Source organism: Lethenteron reissneri, chromosome 57 (assembly GCF_015708825.2).
Source record: "Lethenteron reissneri isolate LAM-NWPU_2019-01 chromosome 57, ASM1570882v1, whole genome shotgun sequence".
Lineage (NCBI taxonomy): Eukaryota > Metazoa > Chordata > Hyperoartia > Petromyzontiformes > Petromyzontidae > Lethenteron > Lethenteron reissneri.
Genome location: NC_083835.1, coordinates 8,730,650 through 8,755,483, shown reverse-complemented (window position 1 = coordinate 8,755,483; position 24,834 = coordinate 8,730,650). Strand labels below are relative to the sequence as shown.

At 47.1% G+C, this 24,834-nt stretch overlaps 1 protein-coding gene across 2 annotated transcripts in view; it reads right to left on the bottom strand.

Annotated features, from left to right (window-relative positions):
• LOC133357298 (transcription initiation factor TFIID subunit 6-like) overlaps window positions 1–18,154 on the bottom strand; it is a 29,947-nt gene extending 11,793 nt beyond the window's left edge. For both annotated transcript variants that reach the window (XM_061575174.1, XM_061575175.1), the window contains exons 1-7: window positions 17,914–18,154; window positions 13,620–13,801; window positions 11,230–11,316; window positions 9,881–10,034; window positions 5,896–5,952; window positions 3,466–3,588; window positions 1,648–1,790 (exon numbers count right to left, since the gene is read on the bottom strand). In XM_061575174.1, the coding sequence (XP_061431158.1) occupies window positions 1,648–1,790; window positions 3,466–3,588; window positions 5,896–5,952; window positions 9,881–10,034; window positions 11,230–11,316; window positions 13,620–13,775 (720 nt within the window). In that variant the 5' untranslated portion in view covers window positions 13,776–13,801; window positions 17,914–18,154. The remainder of the gene's footprint in view (window positions 1–1,647; window positions 1,791–3,465; window positions 3,589–5,895; window positions 5,953–9,880; window positions 10,035–11,229; window positions 11,317–13,619; window positions 13,802–17,913) is intronic.
• Between the last annotated feature and the right edge of the window lie 6,680 nt (window positions 18,155–24,834).

Here is a 24,834-nt window from a genome sequence, read left to right as displayed (position 1 = left end):
TTCCTGATCTCAACTTTGGATCGCCTTCAGTACTTCCTCAACAGATGGCACCTCAGCCAGCCACTCACAGGCGGTAACTCCCTCTTCCAATCTTGACTTAAAGCTTTCGTGACTGCAGGAATTAATATTCTTTGGGTCTTTCGGTAAAGTCACGCAGATAGGTTCAAAGATGACGACCACTTGTGTTGCGATCGAAACGTCGTAGTTTTTGTTATTTTCTTTGAACCTATCTAGGTGACGTCACCGAAAGACCCAAAGAATAGACTTCTTCCAATATTTGAGGCACCCCAGCCTCAGCAGGGTCATCCCCACTTGACCCCATGATGTTTTCCAGGCTGAGGGATTTCCCCCTCCCCCCCCCAAGACCTCAGAATTGCTCAGCAAATCTGCAAATCTGTTCCTGGGTGTCAGAGATTGGATCACCCTTCTTTCCCCAAATGATGGAGATAGGTGTGGTGTTGCAAGTTACTTTTTCGATGGCACTGAGGAAGATTCCATCTCCTCAGCAACTTATGTAGTCGGTTTTTTGTTTTTATTTGTGGATTTTTTTGTTTGTTTTGTTTTTATTTTTATTTTCTATCTACGTGACTTTACCGAAAGAACCAAAGAATATCGACACGGAGTCGTTTTTTGGTTTACAGCACAACGTTACGGTTCATGATCGATTGTAACCCTCCACCACCCGACACGGCCAATCAGTAAAAAAAGTGTCACCTTTTTCAAAGGACAAATTCACTTCTTTAGCCCACCGGTGTGTTGAAGAGAGAATCAACAGCATTAAAAAATTTGAGTAGCACGACGTTTCTCTGGTAATTACAATCAGCTTCATCGGGCAAGAATGGTGAAGCTCTCCTACTATCCAACTATGTGGCTATGCGGCTGCGTGGCTATCATCCGGCTATGTGGCAATCTGGTGGAGTGGCTATCCGGTGGTGTGGCAATCCGGCGGTGTGGATATCCGGTGGTGTGGCAATCTGGTGGAGTGGCTATCCGGTGGTGTGGCAATCCGGCGGTGTGGATATCCGGCGGTGTGGATATCCGGTGGTGTGGATATCCGGTGGTGTGGATATCCCGTGGTGTGGATATCCCGTGGTGTGGATATCCGGTGGTGTGCATATCCGGCGGTGTGGATATCCGGCGGTGTGGATATCCGGCGGTGTGGATATCTGGCGGTGTGGATATCCGGTGGTGTGGATATCCGGTGGTGTGGATATCCGATGGTGTGGCTATCCGGCGGTGTGGATATCCGGTGGTGTGGCTATCCGGTGGTGTGGCAATCCGGTGGTGTGGCTATCCGGTGGTGTGGCTATCCGGCGGTGTGGCTATCCGGTGGTGTGGCTATCCGGTGGTGTGGCAATCCGGTGGTGTGGATATCCGGTGGTGTGGCTATCCGGCGGTGTGGATATCCGGTGGTGTGGCTATCCGGTGGTGTGGATATCCGGTGGTGTGGATATCCGGCGGTGTGGATATCCGGCGGTATGGATATCCGGTGGTGTGGCTATCCGGTGGTGTGGATATCTGGTGGTGTGGATATCCGGTGGTGTGGATATTCGGTGGTGTGGATATCCGGTGGTGTGGATATCCAGTAGTGTGGCTATCTGGTGGTGTGGATATCCGGCGGTGTGGATATCCGGCTGCGCGTGTCACCGCTCGCTTGGACTCGCAGGAGCCGACGCAGGCCTCCGTGATCTCCTTGTAGTAGAGCTGCTGCTCCACGGAGAGCTCGTGCGTGGCACGCGCTTTCACGCGCACGGCGGCGCCCTCCGCAGGCACCTTCCTCTTGTCCTTGCCTGCGCGAGACGCGGCGGGAGACGGGGCAGAGGGGCAGCGCGGGCGCGTGGGAGACGGAGGGAGAGAGGGCATGGACGTATGGACGTTTGTACTCTAATAATAATAGTTAAATTTGTAACACGCGCAAATTTGCAGACGTAGTGGCCACAACTCAGAGGCGCGGAGCCAAGCTCAGAGTCGCTCGAAAGCGCGTGGTTGTAGAGGTGAGTTTTTAAGTGTCTCTTGAAGGAGGCGATTGAGGTGATGCTGCGAATGTGCAGAGGGGTGATATCGTTCCACACTGAAGTTCTTTCGCGCCGTACATAGCCAAGCCGTGCGATTCGGAAGTGCGAACAGACGTGGCGAGGGAGTAGGTGAGAGAGGCCTGGTGTTCGCGGGACTGAGGGTGTGAGTGGGAATCGAACTCGGGTCGCCGGGATTTGTAGAGCGGCGTGCTGACCCCAACCAAAATGCTCCCACCAAGACAAATAACCCCTGTATAGCCTCAAGAAACTTTATGGGGCAAGTGCTGTTAGCGAGCACCTATGAAGGCCGGCACGGCACACGAGGGGGTGGGTGGCCAGGATCATGCCCGGCCGCCTTTGTCTCCCCAGTGGCGATGTTTACACACCGCACCAGGTACTCATTTGAGGCCGAGTCGACCTAGGGGACGCCCAGGACCGGTTCAGATAATCGTCAGTGGTGTTGGCCGTGAGCGGGAATCAAACCCGTGTCGCCGGGTTCGTAGCGCAGCGCGCTAACCGCTACACTACCGCCCGCACACACACGCATGCTGACACACACACACACGCGCGCTGACACACACACGCGCGCTAACACACACACACGCGTGCTCACACACACACACACGCGTGCTCACACACACGCGTGCTCACACACACGCGTGCTCTCACACACGCGTGCTCACACTCACACACACACGCGTGCTCACACACACACACACGCGCGCTAACACACTCGCACACACACGCGCGCTAACACACTCGCACACACACGCGCGCTCACACACACGCGCGCTCACACACACACACGCGTGCTCATACTCACACACACACACGCGTGCTCACACTCACACACGCGTGCTCAAACTCACACACGCGTGCTCAAACTCACACACGCGTGCTCACACACACGCGTGCTCACACACACGCGTGCTCACACACACACGTGCTCACACACACACGTGTGCTCACACACACACACACTCACACGCGTGCTCACACACACACACTCACACGCGTGCTCACACACACACACTCACACGCGTGCTCACACACACACACACACACGTGCTCACACACACACACGTGTGCTCACACACACACACGCGTGCCCACACACACACGCGCTCACACACACACACGTGCTCACACACACACACCACACACACACACCACACACACACACACTCACTCACACACACACACACCACACACACACACCCCACACACACACCACACACACACACGCACGTGCTCACACACACACCACACACACACACCCCACACACACACACCCCACACACACACCACACACACACACGCACGTGCTCACACACACACACACCACACACACACACACCACACACACACACGCACGTGCTCACATACACACACACCACACACACACACCCCACACACACACACGCGCGTGCTCACACACACACTAACACACCCTTGCCGTCGGAGGTCCCGCTCGTGGAGGCCTTGTGCCCAGGCTTGAGGTTCCCGTCGCTCTGTCCGGGCTTCATGATCCTCATGGGCTCCGTCGCCTCCTTCTTCTGCTGCTCCTTTGGCGCTGGGGGTGGTGGGAGGGGGGTGGGGTAGGGTGGGCGTGATGAGGGATGCAAAGTTAGTCGGGAATATGGGATTTATTTTCTTGGTTCTTTCGGTAATGTCACGTAGAAGGGAAGTAATAAAATAATAAAACTAAAACATTATTTTATTATATTATTTTATTATGTTTTATTTTTATTATTTTATTACTTCCCTTCTACGTGACTTTACCGAAAGAACCAAGAAGATGAATCCCTGCAGTCACGAAAGCTTTAAATCGAAATATGGGATTTGTGCAGGACCGCCCCAGCCTGAAGCCACATTGATCCTCCAAATTCAATCCCATAGGTTGCAGTGATGACAATGGTCAGAATGAGTGACCCCCGGACTGTGTCCACTAAAAATTACTCAAGTAAACACCTTGACTGTGGGGGAACACAGGTCGAATGGCACATGAAGCTGCTTCAATAACACAAACATAGCTCTGCGATCCGGCATTTTACCATCCGGAATGTCCCTATGAACCGGCGTCTGTCATAGGCTGCAATACGAATCTTCCTTCAACGTATCCGGAAACATTCCGGCAGCCATCCGGCATCTTCCCCGTGCGCTTATCGTAGGTCCGTTGTTTTTTACGGGAGATTCGGGACGCTGCCGAGTGGTGGTGGTGGTGGTGGTGCCAGGGGCAGTCTGTACATACAGCCCGTCCGTCCATCAAAGTTTCAGCTTTTCAGTTTCATTTATTTGGTATAGCCCTGTGAGCCATTCGGGCTCTTGAATCGGGTGCAACCGCAACAAAGAAAACATCTTAAAGTGACTATGTGACTAAGTGCCAAACAGAAAAATCCAGGAAAAAACTGCAAAATCTTCCAGATAAAAAAGCACCGTACACCAACGGTGTGTGCAAAAATCCCAGTGGGATGCAAGTCAAACAACAACAACAACCACAAGACAACTTAGATTAAAGCCATCATTCTAACCCCGTACTACAACAAACAAAACATGGCCAAACCAAAAAAACTTTCGAAATCACCAAAATAAAGCCATAAAAGCAATGTAACAGTGATCATAGGAACTGTGACCGAAATTTCACAATAAACGACATAAACAACATGTACCACCAAAACCCTGCAGCCATAGCTGGCTGCATGAGTCACTCCACAACAGCAGGAGCATCAGTAGGAGTATCAACATTTTTCAAATGCACCTTCAAAGGTTGACGATAACCACGGCACACGTCATTGGGACGAGGAGTTTGGGGTTCGGTGAAAACGCAGGTGGCTGAAAAGGTCAATCTGAGCCCGAAACACTCCTGGGGCACACTGGACATGCCATGTTGGTAGAAACCTCCTGGGAGACGGGTCTCTTGATAAGGGTCTTGCACCATTATCTCTTCAGCATGGCAGTAGTACGGTACGTACAGTAATGTACTGCTGTACACTGTACCCTAAGTGGCCCCACTGCTTCTCTACATTGAACTTAGAGAATACTCAACAACCGTCTTTGTAAAAAGGGTATCTTATTATTATTTATTCTGTCATCGTTAAAATGTCACATTCCGATTTAAAGCTTTCGTGACTGCAGGGATTCATAGTCTTGGTTCTTTCGGTAAAGTCACGTGGAAGGGAAATAATAAAATAGTAAAAATATAAAACAATAAAATTATCAGATAGTTTAGTTAAATAGTTTAAATGAATAATTTAATTTACCTTTTTTAAAGTTTAATGATATTCTTGGTTCTTTCGGTAAAGTCACGTGGAAGGTAAATAATAAAATCACAAAAATAAAACATAATAAATTAAATCACGACGTTTCGGCCACAACACAAGCAGCCGTCCTCAGGTGAAGAACAGAGCAGTCGGAATGGATCATTAGGACGCCTGAAGTAGGGCGCTTGTGTTGCGCCCGAAACGTCGTGATTTAATTTATTTGAATTTTTCACCTTCGTGACTTTACCCAAAAAAACAAAGAGTACCACGTCATGGCCTCGATACACGTGGGGAGTGCTCGTGTAGCGGACAGCGCACTGCACTACGAACCCAGCGACCAGAGTCAGAGTCCCACTCGCAACCAATAACCGTGACGATAATTTGAACCGATCCCGGGTCTCCCCCGAAGTCGATTCAACCTTAAATGTCTGGCACGGTGTGTTTAATAACATCGCCACTAGGGATACAAAGGTGATCCGGCATGATACTGGCCACCCACCCCCTCGTGTGGCATGCCGGCTTCTATAGGTGCTCACTAACAGCACTTGCCCCAAGTCAGTTAAAGTCTATACGAGGAACTTTGTTTGTGTGTGTGTTTTTTTTGTGGTGTAAATACTCACTGGGAGGCGGGTTCTCCGGAATGGACGGCTGAACACCCTCAATGCTCAGCCAGTGAGCTGCAACACATCACAACACATCACACCACAACACACCACAACACAACACACCACATCACAACACACCACAACACAACACACCACAACACACCACAACACACCACAACACACCACAACACATCACAACACAACACACCACACCACAACACATCACAACACAACACACACATCACAACACAACACACCACAACACATCACAACACACCACACACATCACAACACACCACATCACAACACATCACAACACAACACACCACAACACAACAACACACCACAACACACCACACCACAACACACCACACCACAACACACCATCAGAGTCAAGTTGAAACTACAGTGAAACCTTGGATTGCCAGTAACTTGTTCTGCGAGTGTTTTGCAAGACGAGCAAATTTTTTTAATAAATAATAATTTGATAAACGAGCGAGGTCTTGCAATACGAGCAGTACGTACAGTATACGCTTTGTCTGCCGAGCGTCACGTGATCACAACTGAGCCAATGGTTCTTCTCTCTTTCTCTCGCTGCGGGATTGTGGGTAATGGTCTCCCATGCTCGGTCTCAGTCGGCGTGCCTCACTCGTATAGTCAACATCCGTGCGAGCGTTTACCGTTTACTAAAGCGTTGTGACCACGTGTGTGTGCGTAAAGCATTGTTTTATTTTGTGTCCAAGTGTAGTGACTGTTCTTTAGGAACTGTACTGCAACAATGCTTCTTGCCACCTCAAGAGGAGGCAAAAGCAAGTGTCATTGGATAGGTTTCTTGTTAAAGTCGCACGAAAAGAAAAAGATTCCCGTGAGCCAACAGATGGCAGTGATTCCGTTAGTGACCGTGAAAGTCCAGATTTGAAGCTTTCGTGACTGCAAGGATTCATATTCTTAGGTTTTTTCGGTAAAGTCACGTGGGTGAAAATTTTTTATTAATAAAAGTAAAATAAAAAATTAAATTAAAATCACGACGTTTCGGAGGCAACACAAGCTTCCGTCTTCAGGTGGAACCGTCACAGCACGATTGCTGCATCAAGTAAAGAGAAATTCCAAGAAAACAGTCCTTGTATATATACTGGTTGAGAGTGGGAGGAGCCAAGGTAGGCCCCTGGGTATTATTTTATTTTTTATTTTTAATAAGGGCCTACCTTGGCTCCTCCCACCCTCAACCAGTATATATACAAGGACTGTTTTCTTGGAATTTCTCTTACTTGATGCAGCTATCGTGCTGTGACGGTTCCACATGAAGACGGAAGCTGGTGTTGCCTCCGAAACGTCGTGATTTTTATTTTATTTTTTATTTTACTTTTAGTAATTACATTTTTTTACCTACGTCCTACACAATAACCCTCCTCCTCCTCCTCTCCTCTCTCTCGTCTCCCTCACACCAGCCACGATTACATTTAATCAATACATTTGATTACTTTATATTAAATATAAACAAAAATAAGTACAGAATTTTGTATTAATAATTTTCACATGAATATTTTTGGGATCGTGGAACGAATCATCTGAGTTTCCATGATTTCTTATGGGGAAATTCGCTTTGATATACGAGTGCTTTGGATTACGAACACGTTTTCGGAACGAATTATGCTCGCAATCCAAAGATTCACTGTATTTCTTATTTTAACAATTTTTTTTTATTTTACCAGGTAAGGCCCACTGAACTACACAGCTTTTTTTTACAGAACCGACCTGGTCACAAATGATATCTCAACGAAGTGGCTTATCACGTGGCCATGTATCATAGCTAAATACTTTAATAAAATAGATGTTGATTCTAAATGTGGAGGAACTGGAGAAGAAACCACGTGAACGCGGGGAGAACGTGCAAACTCAAAATATACAGCAGCAGGCGTCAGGGTCGGGATTGAACACGTGACCTCCTGCCTACCAGGCGAGGTAGTTAACATCTCATTTCCATGTGATAAGCCATTTCGTTGAGCTATCGAGCTCTAGAGCTAGGTGGGGCTTATCAAGTAAAATAAAAAGTTAGTTTGTGAGTACTTGGTCATGAATAGGACGCTGACAATGAACATGATGGTGATCGTTTAACACGCTTTCTATTAACTCACTCTGTCTGTTGTTGTTGTTGTCGTATCCTCAAATCTTGTAACTAAATTTGAACCCACTTCCCAATGTGGTATCGACTGCAAACTTGGTATACTTATGTCATACTGATGACAATACTATATTCCAGAGGTGGGACAAAGTCATTGTTATGCAAGTCCAAGTCGAGTCTGAAGTCATCAAATTCATGACTCGAGTCTGACTCGAGTCCAAGTCACATGACTCGAGTTCACACCTCAGAGGTGGGACAAAGTCATTGTTATGCAAGTCCAAGTCGAGTCTGAAGTCATCAAATTCATGACTCGAGTCTGACTCGAGTCCAAGTCACATGACTCGAGTTCACACCTCAGAGGTGGGACAAAGTCATTGTTATGCAAGTCCAAGTCGAGTCTGAAGTCATCAAATTCATGACTCGAGTCTGACTCGAGTCCAAGTCACATGACTCGAGTCCACACCTCTGCTATATTCTATCATTAAAAATATTTTTTTTTGTAAACATTATTTTTTATATGTTATGTTTCGCCTTGGGTCTAATTGTCCACGGTCAACTAACGTTGGCTGTAAATCACCACGCTCCCTGACGCTGTGGCAAGCTTCGGGGCCACTTCCTGGAGTCGTAGATTTCATCCATTACTAGTACGGTACATTTCATTAACATTAAAGCGTGTTTAAAAAAAAGTTGTTTTAAATATTACTTATTTAGAGTATGTAAAGTATTTTTTTTTGTGTTTACGTTTTTGTCCTTGCCCTGTACCTCCAATTCACACGGTTGGCTACATCAGGTGCTAAAGTTCCACATGCATAGATCCAGCGTCTATATGATGCACTCGACTGCCGATCGCGATGTCGATGACGCACTGCGCTCGCCACGAGTGATAAACACTTCACGGCGGTGACGGTCGCGGTGACATCCTTCGTAGAGCGCGTACAGAGAGCCGTAACACCGCTTCCACCACTCGTTATGAACGTGACGATGACCTTCACGACGAAACACTTTGTGCAGTGCGCGTGCGGCGCGTGTGTGTATGCGGGAGCTTAGGGTAAACACCAGTGGCAATTATCTGAATCGGTCCTGGGCCTCCTCTAGGTCGACTCAGCCTCAAATGAGTACCTGGTGCAATGTGCTAACATAGCCACTGGGGTAGACAAAGGCGGTCGGGGGTGGTGTTGGCCACCCACCCTCTCGTGTGCCGTGCCAGCCTTTATAGGTGCTCGCTAACAGCACTTGCCCCAAGTCAGTTAAAGGCTATATGGGGGCCTTTATCTTCTGGAAGGGAGCGGTACGAACCAGGCGACCCGAGTTAGATTCCCGCTCACAGCCACCAACGCCAGTGGCCATTACGTGAATATTCCCCTGAGCACCCCGCACACGGGCCGATTTCATCGCTCCGTCTCCTGGGTGGGACGTCTTATCCCGACGAGTTCCATCAACCTCAGCTGCCGCCGAGTCGTTCGTCCCAGCCGCCTGGCATCGCCGCTAGTGGCCCCGATGTCTACCTACCAAAGCCCACTCACATCCCTTAAACGCTTTAAACGATGCCATTAACCCGCGAACTTCCTCTAATCCACGTCCTCCTCTCTCCCGTGACGATTATCACTGACACCAAGTGACGTCCTGGGCCTCCGCTAGGTCGATTCAGCCTCAAATGAGTACCTGGTGCGGTGTAAACATCGCCACCGGGGAGACAAAGGTGGCCGGGCGTGGTGTTGGCCACCCACCCCCTCGTGTGCCGTGCCGGCCTTCATAAGTGCTGCTCGCTAACAGCACTTGCCTCAACAGTCTGTTAAGGCTACACGGGTGATCTTTGTCTTTTGTTTTGGGGCGGAGGGGGGGGGTGTGCGTGCGTGTGGGGGAGGCTCCCCTGCCCACCCTTGAGGCTGATGTCGAGTGGCACGCGCGGGAGCGGCGTGTTGATCATGTCGCTCAGGTTCACTTCCTGCTCCTCGTAGAAGAACAGCTCCCGCCCTCCTCCGCTCGCGTAGCGGAACGGGATGAACTCGGCCGACTGGAACCCGTACAGGGGCTGAACACGCGAACACGCACACACACGACGATTAACACAAAGATCCCCCGTATAGCCGTAACAAACTGTTGGGGCTAGAATCGTTAGCGAGTAGCACCTATGAAGGGCTGCACGAACACACACACACACACGCAAGCACATGCTAGCACACGCAAACACACGCATGTGCGCAGGCAGGTGAGCACACAAACACCAATCTATATTTTTTCACCAGTTACTAAAATATACCAGTTCAGATATAATCGTCATTGATGTTGTCCATGAGCGGGAATCGAAACCAAGTCGCCAGGTTCGTAGTGCTGGCTTATACAACAACCGCCATGCGCCATTAGGTTGCAGTGACGTCACAACGACGCTTGTGCCAGGCTATGTGCACTTTAAGGCCACGTGAAGTGTCGAACGCCCACTGGCAGGAGGTCATGGGACAGACCCAGATGCCATGGGTTGACCGAGATGACTTGCAGATGCACCACCTCACACGTGCATAAACACGCGGAAAGGCAGGCTCACGTAAACTAACATCCGTAAGCACCTACACACAAGCAGGTGCACACAGACACAAGACAAAAATCACCCGTATAGCATCACCAACCTCTCGGGGCAAGTGATGTTAGCGAGTAGCAACTATGAAGGCCAGCAAGGCACACGAGGGGGTGAGTGGACAGCACCACGTCCAACTCCCGCCTTTGTCTCCCTAGTGGCGATGTTTACACATCGCACCAGGTACTGATTTGAGGCAGAGTTGTCCTAGGGGAGGCCTAGGACTGTTTCAGATAATCGCCACTGGTGTTGGCCGTGAGCGGGAAACGAACTCGGGTCACCGGATTCATTGCGCAGCGCGTTAACCGCTGCACTACCGTTCACGCAGGCACAAAAACAAAGATCCCCCGTATAGCCTCAACAAACTGTCGGGGCAAGTGCTGCTAGGGAGCACCTATGAAGGCCGGCACAGCACACGAGGTGGTGGGTCGCCAGCACCACGCCCAGCCGCCTTTATCTCCTCAGTGGCGATGTCTTTACGCGCTGCACCAGGTAGTCATTTGAGGCCGAGTCGACCTAGGGGAGGCCCAGGACCGGTTCAGATAATCGTCACCGATGTTGGCCGTGAGCTGGAGTCGAAGTCAGATCGCCATGTTCGTAGCACAGGGCGCCAACCGCTACACAGACACGGGCAGGGACACACGCACACACCTACCTCAATGTTGCGTATCTTCAGGGCGTGGTCGAGGTCGGATGTGCTCAGTTTTTTCCGCTTGCCATGGCGCATGAATTTGGCCGCCTCCTGCACATCACCAACATCGACATCAACAATAGCAAATACTGCAAGGGAGTAATCGGTATCAGCATGATCAACACCAAAAGCAACGTCAACATTCTCATCACCATCAATGACAACATAACCGATAATTGTTTTTTTACCCTTTTATCTGGCAACAAAACTGACGCCTTTTTTACAAGGAGTCATGTTTGCATTGACCACAATACCTGCGGTTGGAATGCAAACCAAAAACACAACTCTGATAAAGTATGCACGGTCCTTGAAATTGATTGGTCCAGACCCGAGACAGCTTTTCTTAGAGCCTAGTCTCACATGGTGTTGGACCAGATGACGCCAAAAGGCGTACAACTCAAAGACAATGCACCATCAGAGTATGAGAGCTCGGGGTAAGCTACTGGCAAAGGAGGTTCCAATGGTACAACATAACCATCAACACTCCTGATGCAGCCGCAAGATGTTAACTACCTCGCCTGGTATGCAGGAGGTCGTGGGTTCAGTCCTGACCCTGTATATCTGGAGTTTGGATGTCTCTCTCCGCATGGTCGCGTGGGTTTTTCTCCGTGCCCTCCGGTATTTCCCTCCACATTTAGAATCAACGTGCGTTTAAAGTATCCGGCTCCTATAAGTTTCCACACGGATGTATGTTGAAATTATTTTGCACGTAGCCTAACCGTGTTAGTCGCATGCCCGATGATAAGCCACTAAATTGTACGATCATTTGTGGCCAGGTCGCTTCTGAAAAAGAGCTACTTACCTGGTAAAAAATAAAAAAATTTAGTTTTAATTTTATTCTAAACTAATTAACCCTTTTCCATTCTGATGATGTACGTGTACGTCATTCCGTTCCGGAATCGTGAGAACACCAAAATAAAATAACTCCAATAATAATAATAGGGGTTTTTCCCCTTTTTTTCTGGCAACAAAACTGAAACCTTTTTACAAGTGTAGAGGAGCAGTGAGTGACGTCACGGGGAGACCCTGGGGGACGGTAACGTCATGTCCCAGGGGGGTATTTAGGGGGAAGCACGTGACGTAAGAGGGGTCGTGGTGGGAGCCGGGAACGGGAGAGGTTGCAGGTTGGGACCCGGGGTAGCGTAGCTCTGACACGAGGCTAAGGGTGGCTACTCACCCGACCGGCCGAAGTGCGGTTCGCCCTCGGCCGGTGCAGGGAGGAGAGCCCAGAAAGCAGAGGTCGCAAACGGGTTTTGATTCCTTACCCGTACCCGGCCGCACCAGGGTCGCAAATGGGTACCCGTACCCGGCCAGGTACGGGTAGCCGTTCCCTACCCGTACCCCAACCCTACCCGAAATGAGTGACAAACGGTTACTCACCAGTGACTCACGGCCTACCCGTACCCGTACCTGGCCGCACCAGGGTCGCAAATGGGTACCCGTACCCGGCCAGGTACGGGTAGCCGTTCCCTACCCGTACCCATACCCTACCCGAAATGAGTGACAAACGGTTACTCACCAGTGACTCACGGCCTACCCGTACCCGGCCGCACCAGGGTCGCAAACGGGTACCCGTACCTGTACCCGGCCGGGTACGGGTAGCCGGGTATCGGGTAGGGTACGGGTATCGGGTACCCGGTTGCGACCTCTGCCAGATAGCCGGGGTGGTAGCATCCCCAGGACCCGCATCCCCTGGGGAGTATAGTCTAGGGCGTCCCTTGTTAGGCGTAAGCCCCAAATAAACTTGGCGTGAGCCCCCTACAACTCACCTGCCTCCCCGTCGTAGTTTTCACCATAACACAAGGAATCGTGTGTGGATTAACCACAATGCTTGTGGTCAAAATGCAAACAAAATAACACACTCTGTTAATATACGCATTGTCCTTGAAACTGATTGGTCCACACCAGAGACGGCTTTCTTTTGAGCCTCGTCTCAATTGGTGCTAGACCAGAGGACGCCAAAAGGCGTGAAAAAAAAAGTGAAAAAACCCTATTATTATATTTTAGTACTCGCAAAGGAGGGTCTAATGATAAAATAACTCCATCGGCACATCTTCAGGTTAGAAGACGTACCGAGACTCCCAGAAGGCCGTACGAGAGGGCGTGTGGCAAAGTGCGGTGCCAGCTATCATAGAGTAGTGGCGGTCGTGTCGCAACAGTTCTCTGCGGCGAGTAACAACGTCTTTAAAAACAACGGCGCTACGCCTCGCCAACTAAAATTAACAGAGCCGCTTGCACGTTCCGAGATTTGGCGGTGAACGGGACACCTACCCTGCCAGTTGCTGACAGACATCTCGGAAAGGGGATTAAAGGGGATTAAAGGGGATTAAAGAGCGAACGTCTGGCCCCCTCACCTGCGACAGCTCCTTGAGTCGGAAGCCAACCTCCTCTGCGAGCAGCTGACATGCGTCCTCCGACATCTGCGCGAGTCCCACGGACTCGCCGATGAGCTTCACCGACTCGACGGGCAGCAGCGTGCCGCTCACGCGCGACTTCTTCTCCTCCGCCATCGCCCCTCGTGCCAGGCACAGCCGCGCTACGCGACGACGCACGGACAGACGGGGGTGGCATGGGGGGGTGGCAAGGGTTACAGGGAGATAGGAGGGGCAGGGGGTACAGGGAAATGGGGAGGCAAGGATGTATGTTGAACTTTGTTCGCACCGTACCTTGCCAACCGGAGGTGCGGGGGAAGGACAATAAACGAAACTGAAGAAACGTCGTGATTGTTATTGTTTTATTTATATTAATTTTAATTTCATTTTTTACCTACGTGACTTTACCGAAAGAACTAAGAGTCTGAAGAAATTAGTTTTCGAATTTAGATTTTAAAGTGCATTGCTCCAGTGGCTTTCTGACTCACCCTACCGGACATCTGTGAAAAAGAGCTTTACAACTCATCGGATTCCTCCAGTACAAATAAAGATTCTGAATCTGGCTTCCTAATATCAGAAGGACGAGTGTTCCAGACGGCGGCAGATGCATATCTGTAAAAGCGCGAGATGCAGTGTCCCCGCCGCCTTTGTTCGATAGCCAGCCAAAGGCCGACGCTGCGAGGATGACCGGAGTTCATGCGATGGTTCAGGCTCCTTGACGAAATCAGCAAGGCAGTGTGGCTCATTTGTCGTAAGCACTTTGTGTGCAATGAAGCTATGTCTGTCATACACAAGTGGAACAGACAGTGTCTCTAGAACAAGGAGTTGGCAACCGGCAGCTCTGGAGCTGCATGCGGCTCTTTTAGGATTGCTTCGTGACGTTATCTAGTAAGGACACGCATTGCAGCTCTTGAAATATAGAGTTTTCTTTTACAGAATTCCCAAAAAAGCCCTCATCTAGAATAACACTGGTCAACACACTTTTTCTGGCATAAGGTATTCCAACGGTTTTAAGGTAATTTTGGGGTGCCGATTCCAAATCTGGCATCAATTTTTGTCTATCACATCAGGTTTTTGAGATATCAAATATTGCATTTTCAATAAAAACTGCAGAAGAAAAATATTAAATAGATGTGGATATCTACATAAAATTATATTATAAACACACTATCCTAAAAATACAGCACCATATTTTAACACTAAAGCAGTCACTGACTCGCAACAACTTGCAATCATAAGTGACAGAGGTAATTTCGGGTAAAATCAATGAAAATGGGGTATGCCGATAGCATAAAATGAGATGTGATAGAGCAAATCTGAGATCAGATTTGGAATCAGCACCCTGAAATTAGTCTAGAACAGCTGGTTAATGTAAGCATGATTCCTTGCAAAAGGTGTCATTTTTGTTGCAAGAAAAAATGGGAAAACCCCTATTAGTATATTTTGGTACTGGCAAAGGAGGTCCCATGATGTAGCTGCTCACCCCGAGCTCTCATTACTCTGGTAGTTGCGTTGTCTTTGAACTGTGCACCTTTTGGCGTCATCTGGTCGAACACCATATGAGACTAGGCTCTAAAGAAAGCTGTCTCTGGTGTGGACCAATCAGTTTCAAAGACAATGCATAAATGATCAGAGTATTGTTTTTTGTTTGCATTTGACTGCAAGTATTGTGGTTAATGTAAGCATGATTCCTTGAAAAAGGTGTCAGTTTTGTTGCCAGAAAAAAGGGGAAAACCCCTATTAGTACATTTTGGTACTGGCAAAGGAGGTCCCATGATGTAGACAAATACATTTAACAAATACATACAAGATTTGACAATACAACAATGACAACAACAGACATATTGAGTTAAAAGAAAGCGTGTAAAAAGATAGTTAAATTTTATATTTTTCATGTTTTTTTTATGATAAAATATAGTTTTGTCATCAGTATGACATAAGTATACCAAGTTTGCAGTCGATACCACATTGGGAAGTGGGATAAAAGTGAATTACAAGATTTGAGGATACGACAACGACAACAACAGACAGAGTGAGTTAGAAGAAAGCGTGTAATATAAGTATAACCCGTAAAAACAAAGTTTTTCACTATAAATCCTTTATATGCGTGGCGGCTAGAGTCCTCTCGTCCTCTGGCTTGAGATGGCTGCCACCTATGGGTCAGATGATTGTCTGCCAGTATTAAGCAATTGGTAATTAAATATTTAATTTGTTTTCCCTAAACAGTGTAAAATTTTGGAAAAAAAAATTCACGAACATTAAATGTCTCGCACAACGAGTCTGTGTGCAAAATGTCAGCTCGATTGGATCACGGGAAGTGGGTTAAAAAACGAGCGAAAGATTTGCACGGTCCTAAGCAAGCAAGCGAACTTAATATAAAGGATTTAAAAATATATTCGCCTGTGGAGGACGCGGGGATCGATCCCGCGACCTTTGGCATGGGAAGCGAGGGCGCTACCAACTGCGCTACTCCACCACGGCCTGTGGAGGGGTTACGCTCTGGGCTCTTGCACTGTGATGTTCAGCCAAAGCCTTGAATGCGTTCAATTTGAATATATGTAAAATAAAAAAAAATTGCCTAAAAAGTGTAACATTTTGGGAATTTTTTTTCACGAACAATAATTGTCTGGCACAACGAGTCTGTGTGGAAAATGTCAGCTCGATTGGATCACGGGAAGTGGGTTAAAAAACGACCGAAAGATTTGCACGGTCCTAAGCAAGCAAGCACGCGAACTTAATATAAAGGATTTAAAAAGAGACCGACAGAGATAAGGCATGGCCACTCAAAGCAGCAGTGTCCTTCTGTAACATTGGCACTCCTACAGAAGGATACTGCTGCTGCATCTAAGCTGGACCCAAAGAATGCCCCAACATAGATGATAATGGTTGAACCATCGAAGAAGACGACCTGTAGATGATGATGATGATGCAGGCAATGATGACAAGGTACCCGGCACTGTTTAGACACATTGAGTTAGGATGGACAACAGGAAAATGTAAAGTGTGTGGTTTGCAAACAATTGAAGGAACCGGGAAAGAGAGGAAGACCTTGATTTGAATGTTTCGTGACTGCAGGAATCCATACTCTTTGGTTCTTTCGGTAAAGTCACGTAGGTAGTTATTTTATTTTCTACCTACGTGACTTTACCGAAAGAACCAAAGCGTATAGAGGAAGACCTGCTGGCAGAGAATGGGTTGACAACGACGACGGTGCCAGAAAGATGTGGCCACTACTTGAGCAATATTGGCACTACGAGCCAGAGGTCGCAATCGGGTACCCGATACCCATACCCTACCCGATACCCGGCCGGGTACGGGTAGCCGGGTATCGGGTAGGGTACGGGTACCCGTTTGCGACCCTGGTGCGGCCGGGTACGGATAAGGAATCAAAACCCGTTTGCGACCTCTGCTACGAGCCAGAGGAAAGTGGGAACAGACGAAACCTGTAGTTGACACCTCGGCGGATATTTGCCCACGGATCGTGGTGATGATGAACTACACTATACACTACAATATACACTACGTTATACACTACACCACTATAACTTGGTTATATACGAGACGATACACTACGATGTGGCACTACTTGAGCATGCTGGCACTACAAGACAGAGGAAAGTGGATGCAAGAAATTACTAAATGTGAAATGGAAACCACCGTTGGCTATCTGCCCATGGATCGTGATGATATCCCTATACCATCCACTACTATACACTACGTTGTACACTACTATACACTACACTATACACTACACCATCCACTACTATACACTACACTATACACTACACCATCTACTACTATACACTACACTATACACTACACCATCCACTACTATACACTACTATACACTACGTTGTACACTACACCATACACTACTATACACTACGTTGTACACTACACTATAATGTGACACTACTTGAGCATATCGGCATGACAAGACAGAGGATGCAAGAAATGACTGCAGGTATTGTGGTCTATGCAAACATGACTCCTTGTAAAAAGGTGTCAGTTTTGTAGTCAGATTGAAAGGTAAAAAAACAATTATCTTTTTTACTGCCAAATGAGGTTCCAATGGTGTAAAAGCCTCAGCTTTGTTCTATCCACTGCTAAATGAAGGCCGACGCTAATCTCACAGCCCACCCCTCCCTTGTAATGCAACACACCAAAATTAACACATCGTCTGAAATAATGATGATGTATACGTAGGAAACAATGGCTAGCGAGCGTTAGTGTTAATTTGATTGTTAAAAAACGTTTAAAATCGGGGCTTTCTTACCGAGTATATGTTGAATCCGATCGGACGTGGACAAACCTCCGAATGGTTTTCCTTGATACGTCGTATATACCTTCGCTTGGCGTCTGTAGAAAACCTAATTTTATATCTATTTTAAAACAACATTTTTTATTCCGTTTCACATTTAACAAAACACTTTAACCCGCGTAAAATAATCGGGGCCGACCGTCCCCATCAACAATAGCCCGTGGGTTTCCTGGCCCCCTTCATCGGCCATCTTAGGTAGGGGGGGGGGGAACAGTGACGTCATCAGCTGCTCATCCACTGTCCAATGGGAACTCAGCCCTGAGCAAGATGGCCGCCAAAAACCGCCCCTCCCTCCGCCACTTCCCCCTCCCCCCGACCCCGCTCCTCGTCCCGCCCCCCTTACCCCCCCTGCCCCGCCCCCCTTACCCCCCCTACCCCGCCCCCTTTACCCTCCCCTGCCCCACCCCCCTTACCCCCCCCTACCCCGCCCCCCATACCCCCCCTGCCCCACCCCCCTTACCCCCCCTGCCCCACCCCCCTTACCCCCCCCTACCCCGCCCCCCATACCCCCCCTGCCCCGCCCCCCTTACCCCCCCTGCCCCGCCCCCCTACCCCACCCCCCCTGCCCCGCCCCCCTGCCCCACCCCACCCCCCTTACCCCCCTACCCCGCCCCCCTGCTCCCCCCTACCTCGCCCCCCTCTACCCCCCTGCCCCGCCCCCCTTACCCCCCTCTACCCCCGCCCCCCTACAACGCCACCCTCAACCCGCCCCCCTCTACCCCACCCCTTACCCCGCCCCCCTACAACACCACCCTCAACCCGCCCCCCCTTACCCCTCTGCCCCGCCCCCCTCTACACCTCACTACCCCACCCCCTACAACGCCCCCCCCTACCCCGCCCCCCTTACCCCCCCTACCCCGCCCCCCTTACCCCCCCCTACCCCGCCCCCCTTACCCCCCCCCCTTACCCCCCCCTGCCCCGCCCCCCTTACCCCCCCCTGCCCCGCCCCCCTTACCCCCCTGCCCCGCCCCCTACCCCGCCCCCCCTACCCCACCCCCCTACAACGCCCCCCCCTGCCCCGCCCCCCCTTACCCCCCCTACCCCACCCCCCTGCCCCACCCCCCTTACCCCCCCCCTACCCCACCCCCCCTACACCCCCCTGCCCCGCCCCCCTCTACACCTTACTACCCCACCCCCTACAACGCCCCCCACCCCACCCCCCTTACCCCCCTGCCCCGCCCCCTACCCCGCCCCCCTACAACGCCCCCCCCTACCCCACCCCCCTTACCCCCCCTGCCACGCCCCCTTCAACTCCTCCCCCCACACACCCCTTCTACCCCCCTCCCTTTCGTCAACCCACGTGGTTTCACGAGGTGCCCAATCAGAGACTCCCTCGCCCGCCTCTGAATAATCCCGGCAATCGATTCGAATTCATTGATCTTTTATAATCGATTCTTAACGAACGGATAATCGAGAATGGCCGAGGCCCGAGGAATCAGAATCTTTCATTGAGACTGGAGAAATCCGATCATCCCCGGCAATCGATTCGAATTCATTGATCTTTTATAATCGATGCTTAACGAACGGATAATCGAGAATGGCCGAGGAATCAGAATCTTTCATTGAGACTGGAGAAATCCGAAGATCTGTGAAGCTCTTTTCAACAGGCGTTCCGGTGGGGGCGGCTCAGAAAGTAACAACAAGCAACAATTATAGGAGTGCAAAGTGTAGTAAATGAAAGTTAACCTCACGAAACAGATCATTAAAATAGATACTATAATATATGGGGCCGTCCATAAATGACGTCACTCACCTAGGGGATGGGGGGGTCAGACATTTGTGACGATGTGTGACGAGGGGGGGGGGGTTGAGAAATGTGACGTCACATCAAAATCCGCAACTTTAAATCAAGTTCAAGTTCATTGATTAGGTATAGCCCTCTTCTTGGTTCTTTCGGTAAAGTCACGTAGAAGGGAAATAATAAAATAATAAAAATAAAACTTTTATTTTTTTCTTATATAAAAATAAAACATTATGTTTTATTCTTTTTATTCTATTATTTCCCTTCTACGTGACTTTACCGAAAGAACCAAGAAGATGAATCCCTGCAGTCACGAAAGCTTTAAATCGAAAGGTATAACCCTGTGAGCCATTCGGCTCTTGAATCGGGTGCAACCGCAACAAACAAAAATAAAAAAAAAGATGAAAAAAAACATCTTAAAGTGACTATGTGACTAAGTACAAACAGAAAATCCAAGAAAAGACAGCAAAATGTTGCAGAAAAAGCACCGTACACACCAACGATGTGTGCAAAAAAATCCCAGTGGGATGCAAGTCAAACAACAACAACAACCACAAGACAACTTAGATTAAGGCCAAACAAATATGGCCAAACCAAAAAACTTTTCGAAAATCACCAAAATAAAGCCATGAAAGCATTGAAACAGTGATCATAGGAACTGTGATGGAATTTTCACAAAAAACGACGTCACGCGATTTTGGACGATTTTTGACCCCCCCCCCCCCTTCGTCACACGGCATCACAAAAAGTCAGGCCCCCCCCCCTCAAATATGACGTCACAAAGCTCTGCCTGCCCCCCCCAAAAATAGAACATGCTTCAAATCGCTTTAAACTATTGTCATTGCAGTGCGTATTTAATGTGGCGCTGCACTCTGATGTTGTAGGAGAAAACATTTATTAAAAGTCTATTTAATTAAGTAGAACGTGTTGTCTATATTTATTTAAAGTTGGGCATTTTGATGTGACGTCACATTTCCCACCCCCCCCCCCCCTCGTCACACATCGTCACAAAATGTCTGACCCCCCCCCCCACCCCCTAGGTGCGTGACGTCATTTATGGACGGCCCCTAAACCCACGACAACATTTACAATTACTCTTTGGCTCTGTCGGTAATATTCTTGGTTGGTAAAGTCACGTAGAAGGGAAATAATAAAATAATACAAATAAAACAATTACATTCTCAGATAGTTTAGTTAAATAATTGAATTTAATAATTTAATTTACCTTTTAAAAAAAAAGTTTAATATTATATCGGTGAAGTCACGTAGAAGGGAAATAGTAAAATAATATAAATAAAACAATTACATTCTCAGATAGTTTAGTTAAATAATTGAATTTAATAATTTAATTTACCTTTTTAAAAAAAAGTTTAATATTATATTTTTGGTTCTTTCGGTAAAGTCACGTAGAAGGGAAATAGTAAAATAATATAAATAAAACAATTATATTCTCAGATAGTTTAGTTAAATAATTGAATTTAATAATTTAATTTACCTTTTTTAAAAAAAAGTTTAATATTATATTTTTGGTTCTTTCGGTAAAGTCACGTAGAAGGGAAATAGTAAAATAATATAAATAAAACAATTATATTCTCAGATAGTTTAGTTAAATAGTTTGATTTAATACTTTAATTTACCTTTTAAAAAAAAAGTTTAATATTATATTTTTGGTTCTTTCGGTAAAGTCACATTGAAGGGAAATAATAAAATAATAAATAAAAAACTATTAAATTCTCAGATAGTTTAGTTAAATAGTTTGATTTAATACTTTAATTTACCTTTTAAAAAAAAAGTTTAATATTATATTTTTGGTTCTTTCGGTAAAGTCACATTGAAGGGAAATAATAAAATAATAAATAAAAAACAATTAAATTCTCAGATAGTTTAGTTAAATAGTTTAATTTAATAATTTAATTTTCCTTAAAAAAAGTTTAACATGATATTCTTAGTTATTTCGGTTGAAAAAAGTGACGGTTTAGAAAAAAAAACATTATTGCTGTGGTCTTCACACCTGATGATGATTGCTTGTGTTGCAATCGAAACGTCGTGATAATTTTATTGTTTAATTTTTTAATATTTTATTATTTCCCTTCTACGTGACTTTACCGAAAGATCCAAGAATATAATATTAAACTAACAAAAAAGGTAATTTAAATTATTAAATTAAACTATTTAACTAAACTATCTGATAATTTTATTGTTTGATTTTTTATATTTTATTATTTCCCTTCCGCATGACATTACCGAAAGAACCAAGAATATCATATTAAACTTTAATAAAGGTTAATTAAATTATTAAATTAAACTATTTAACTAAACTATCTGATAATTTTATTGTTTTCTTTTTATTATTTCCCTTCTACGTGACTTTACCGAAAGAACCAAGAATATCATATTAAACAAAAAAAGCTAAATTAAATTATTAAATTAAACTATTTAACTAAACTATCTGATAATTTTATTGTTTTATTTTTAATATTTCCCTTCTACGTGGCGTTACCGAAAGAACCAAGAATATCATATTAAACTTAAAAAAACAAAGATAAATTAAATTATTAAATCAAACTAACTAAACTATCTGAGAATTGTATTGTTTGATTTTGAATATTTTATTATCTCCCTTCTACGTGACTTTACCGAAAGAACCAAGAATATCATATTAAACAAAAAAAGGTAAATTAAATTATTAAATTAAACTATTTAACTAAACCATCTGAGAATTTTTATTTTTTTATTTTTTATTATTTCCCTTCTACGTGACTTTACCGAAAGAACAAAAATATCATTAAACTTAAAAAAGGTAAATTAAATTATTAAATTAAACTATTTAACTAAACTATCTGATAATTTTATTATTTTATTATTTCCCTTCTACGTGGCGTTACCGAAAGCACCAAGAATATCATATTAAACTAAAAAAAAAGGTAAATTAAATTATTCAATTAAACTATTTAACTAAACTGAGAATTTTTTATTATTTCCCTTCTACGTGACTTTACCAAAAGATACAATAATATAAATCCCTGCAGTCACAAAATCTTTAAATAAAAATGTCTTTCGGTAATGTCACGTAGAAAGAAATCAAATTAAATACAATCGGAGTACGACGTTTCGCCCGTAATTACGAGTGGCATCATCAGGTGACCTCCCATCAGCTGTCCTCGAGTGAACCGGCGGAATCGATGCACCAATCGATTAATTCGGTAATCGATTCCTAAAAGCCGCGAATTACAATACTGTAAATGGAATCGAAAACGCGTAATCGGTAATCTTGGGTAATCGATTCCCTACGCGCGCTTAATCTTGTAGCACATTTCAACAGAATCGATTCCCCCGCTAATACAACAATGAAATCGCTTGATCGATTCTCAGCTCCTGCACCACATCCACAATCGGCTTCACCGCCTCAACTAAAATCGATTCGCAAAAATCGAATTGATGACAAATCGTTAAACCGATTCGCACGCGCGGGGTTTAGCGCTCAAACGCATTCCCCTGGAACGGAATCGATTCCTGCAACGTATAAACCGACTCGAATCGACAATCGATTCTCTCTCCCACACTCCCAATGTTGGGGTTGGTTTTGGGTCGCGGGCAGAGACGGTGGTGGTGGTGAGGTAGTTTAGTTGTTGTGGTGGTGGTGGTGTTAGTTTAGTTGTGGTGGTGGTGGTGAGGTAGTTTAGTTGTTGTGGTGGTGGTGGTGTTAGTTTAGTTGTGGTGGTGGTGAGGTAGTTTAGTTGTTGTGGTGGTGGTGTTTGTTTAGTTGTGGTGGTGGTGAGTTAGTTTAGTTGTGGTGGTGGTGGTGAGGCAGAGTTAGTTTAGTGTTGGTGGTGGTGGTGTTAGTTTAGTTGTTGTGGTGGTGGTGAGTTAGTTTAGTTGTGGTGGTGGTGAGGTAGTTTATTTGTGGTGGTGGTGAGTTAGTTTAGTTGTGGTGGTGGTGAGGTAGTTTAGTTGTGGTGGTGGTGAGTTAGTTTAGTTGTGGTGGTGGTGAGGTAGTTTAGTTGTGGTGGTGGTGAGGTAGTTTAGTTGTGGTGGTGGTGAGGCAGAGTTAGTTTAGTTGTGGTGGTGGTGAGTTAGTTTAGTTGTGGTGGTGGTGGTGAGGCCGAGTTAGTTTAGTTGTGGTGGTGGTGAGTTAGTTTAGTTGTGGTGGTGGTGAGGTAGTTTAGTTGTGGTGGTGGTGAGTTAGTTTAGTTGTGGTGGTGGTGAGGTAGTTTAGTTGTGGTGGTGGTGAGTTAGTTTAGTTGTGGTGGTGGTGAGGTAGTTTAGTTGTGGTGGTGGTGAGGTAGTTTAGTTGTGGTGGTGGTGAGGCAGAGTTAGTTTAGTTGTGGTGGTGGTGGTGAGTTAGTTTAGTTGTGGTGGTGGTGGTGAGGCCGAGTTAGTTTAGTTGTGGTGGTGGTGGCCGCCTGAGTTTAGTTGTGGTGGTGGTGGCCGCCTGAGTTGGCGGTGGTGAGGCCGTTAGTTGTGGTGGTGGTGAGGCCGAGTTAGTTGAGTTGTGGTGGTGGCCGCCTGAGTTGGTGGTGGTGAGGCCGAGTTAGTTTAGTTGTGGTAGTGGTGGCCGAGTTGGTGGTGGTGAGGGCATCTGAGTTAATTGGTGGTGGTGGTGATAGGCACAGCGGGTGGCGTGGCTTTGAATACATTCGTTGTTTAGGGAGGGGGGGGGGTGTTTGGTGGTGGTGGTAGTGGTGGCGGCGATCTTTACCCAATTTGAAAAAAGTTACAGGGAAGTAAGGGGGGGGCCGCGTGGTGGTGGGTGGTGAGGGGGGCTCGGTGGAGGGGGGCTCGGTGGAGGGGGGCTCGGTGGAGGGGGGCTCGGAGGTCTACGAGGGGGGTCAGGTGAGGTGAGGTGGTGAGGAGGTCTACGAGGGGGGTGAGGTGAGGTGGTGAGGAGGTCTACGAGGGGGTGAGGTGAGGTGGTGAGGAGGTCTACGAGGGGGTGAGGTGGTGAGGAGGTCTACGAGGGGGGTGAGGTGGTGAGGAGGTCTACGAGGGGGGTGAGGTGAGGTGGTGAGGAGGTCTACGAGGGGGGGGAGGTGAGGTGAGGTGGTGAGGAGGTCTACGAGGGGGGTGAGGTGAGGTGAGGTGGTGAGGAGGTCTACGAGGGGGGTGAGGTGAGGTGAGGTGGTGAGGAGGTCTAC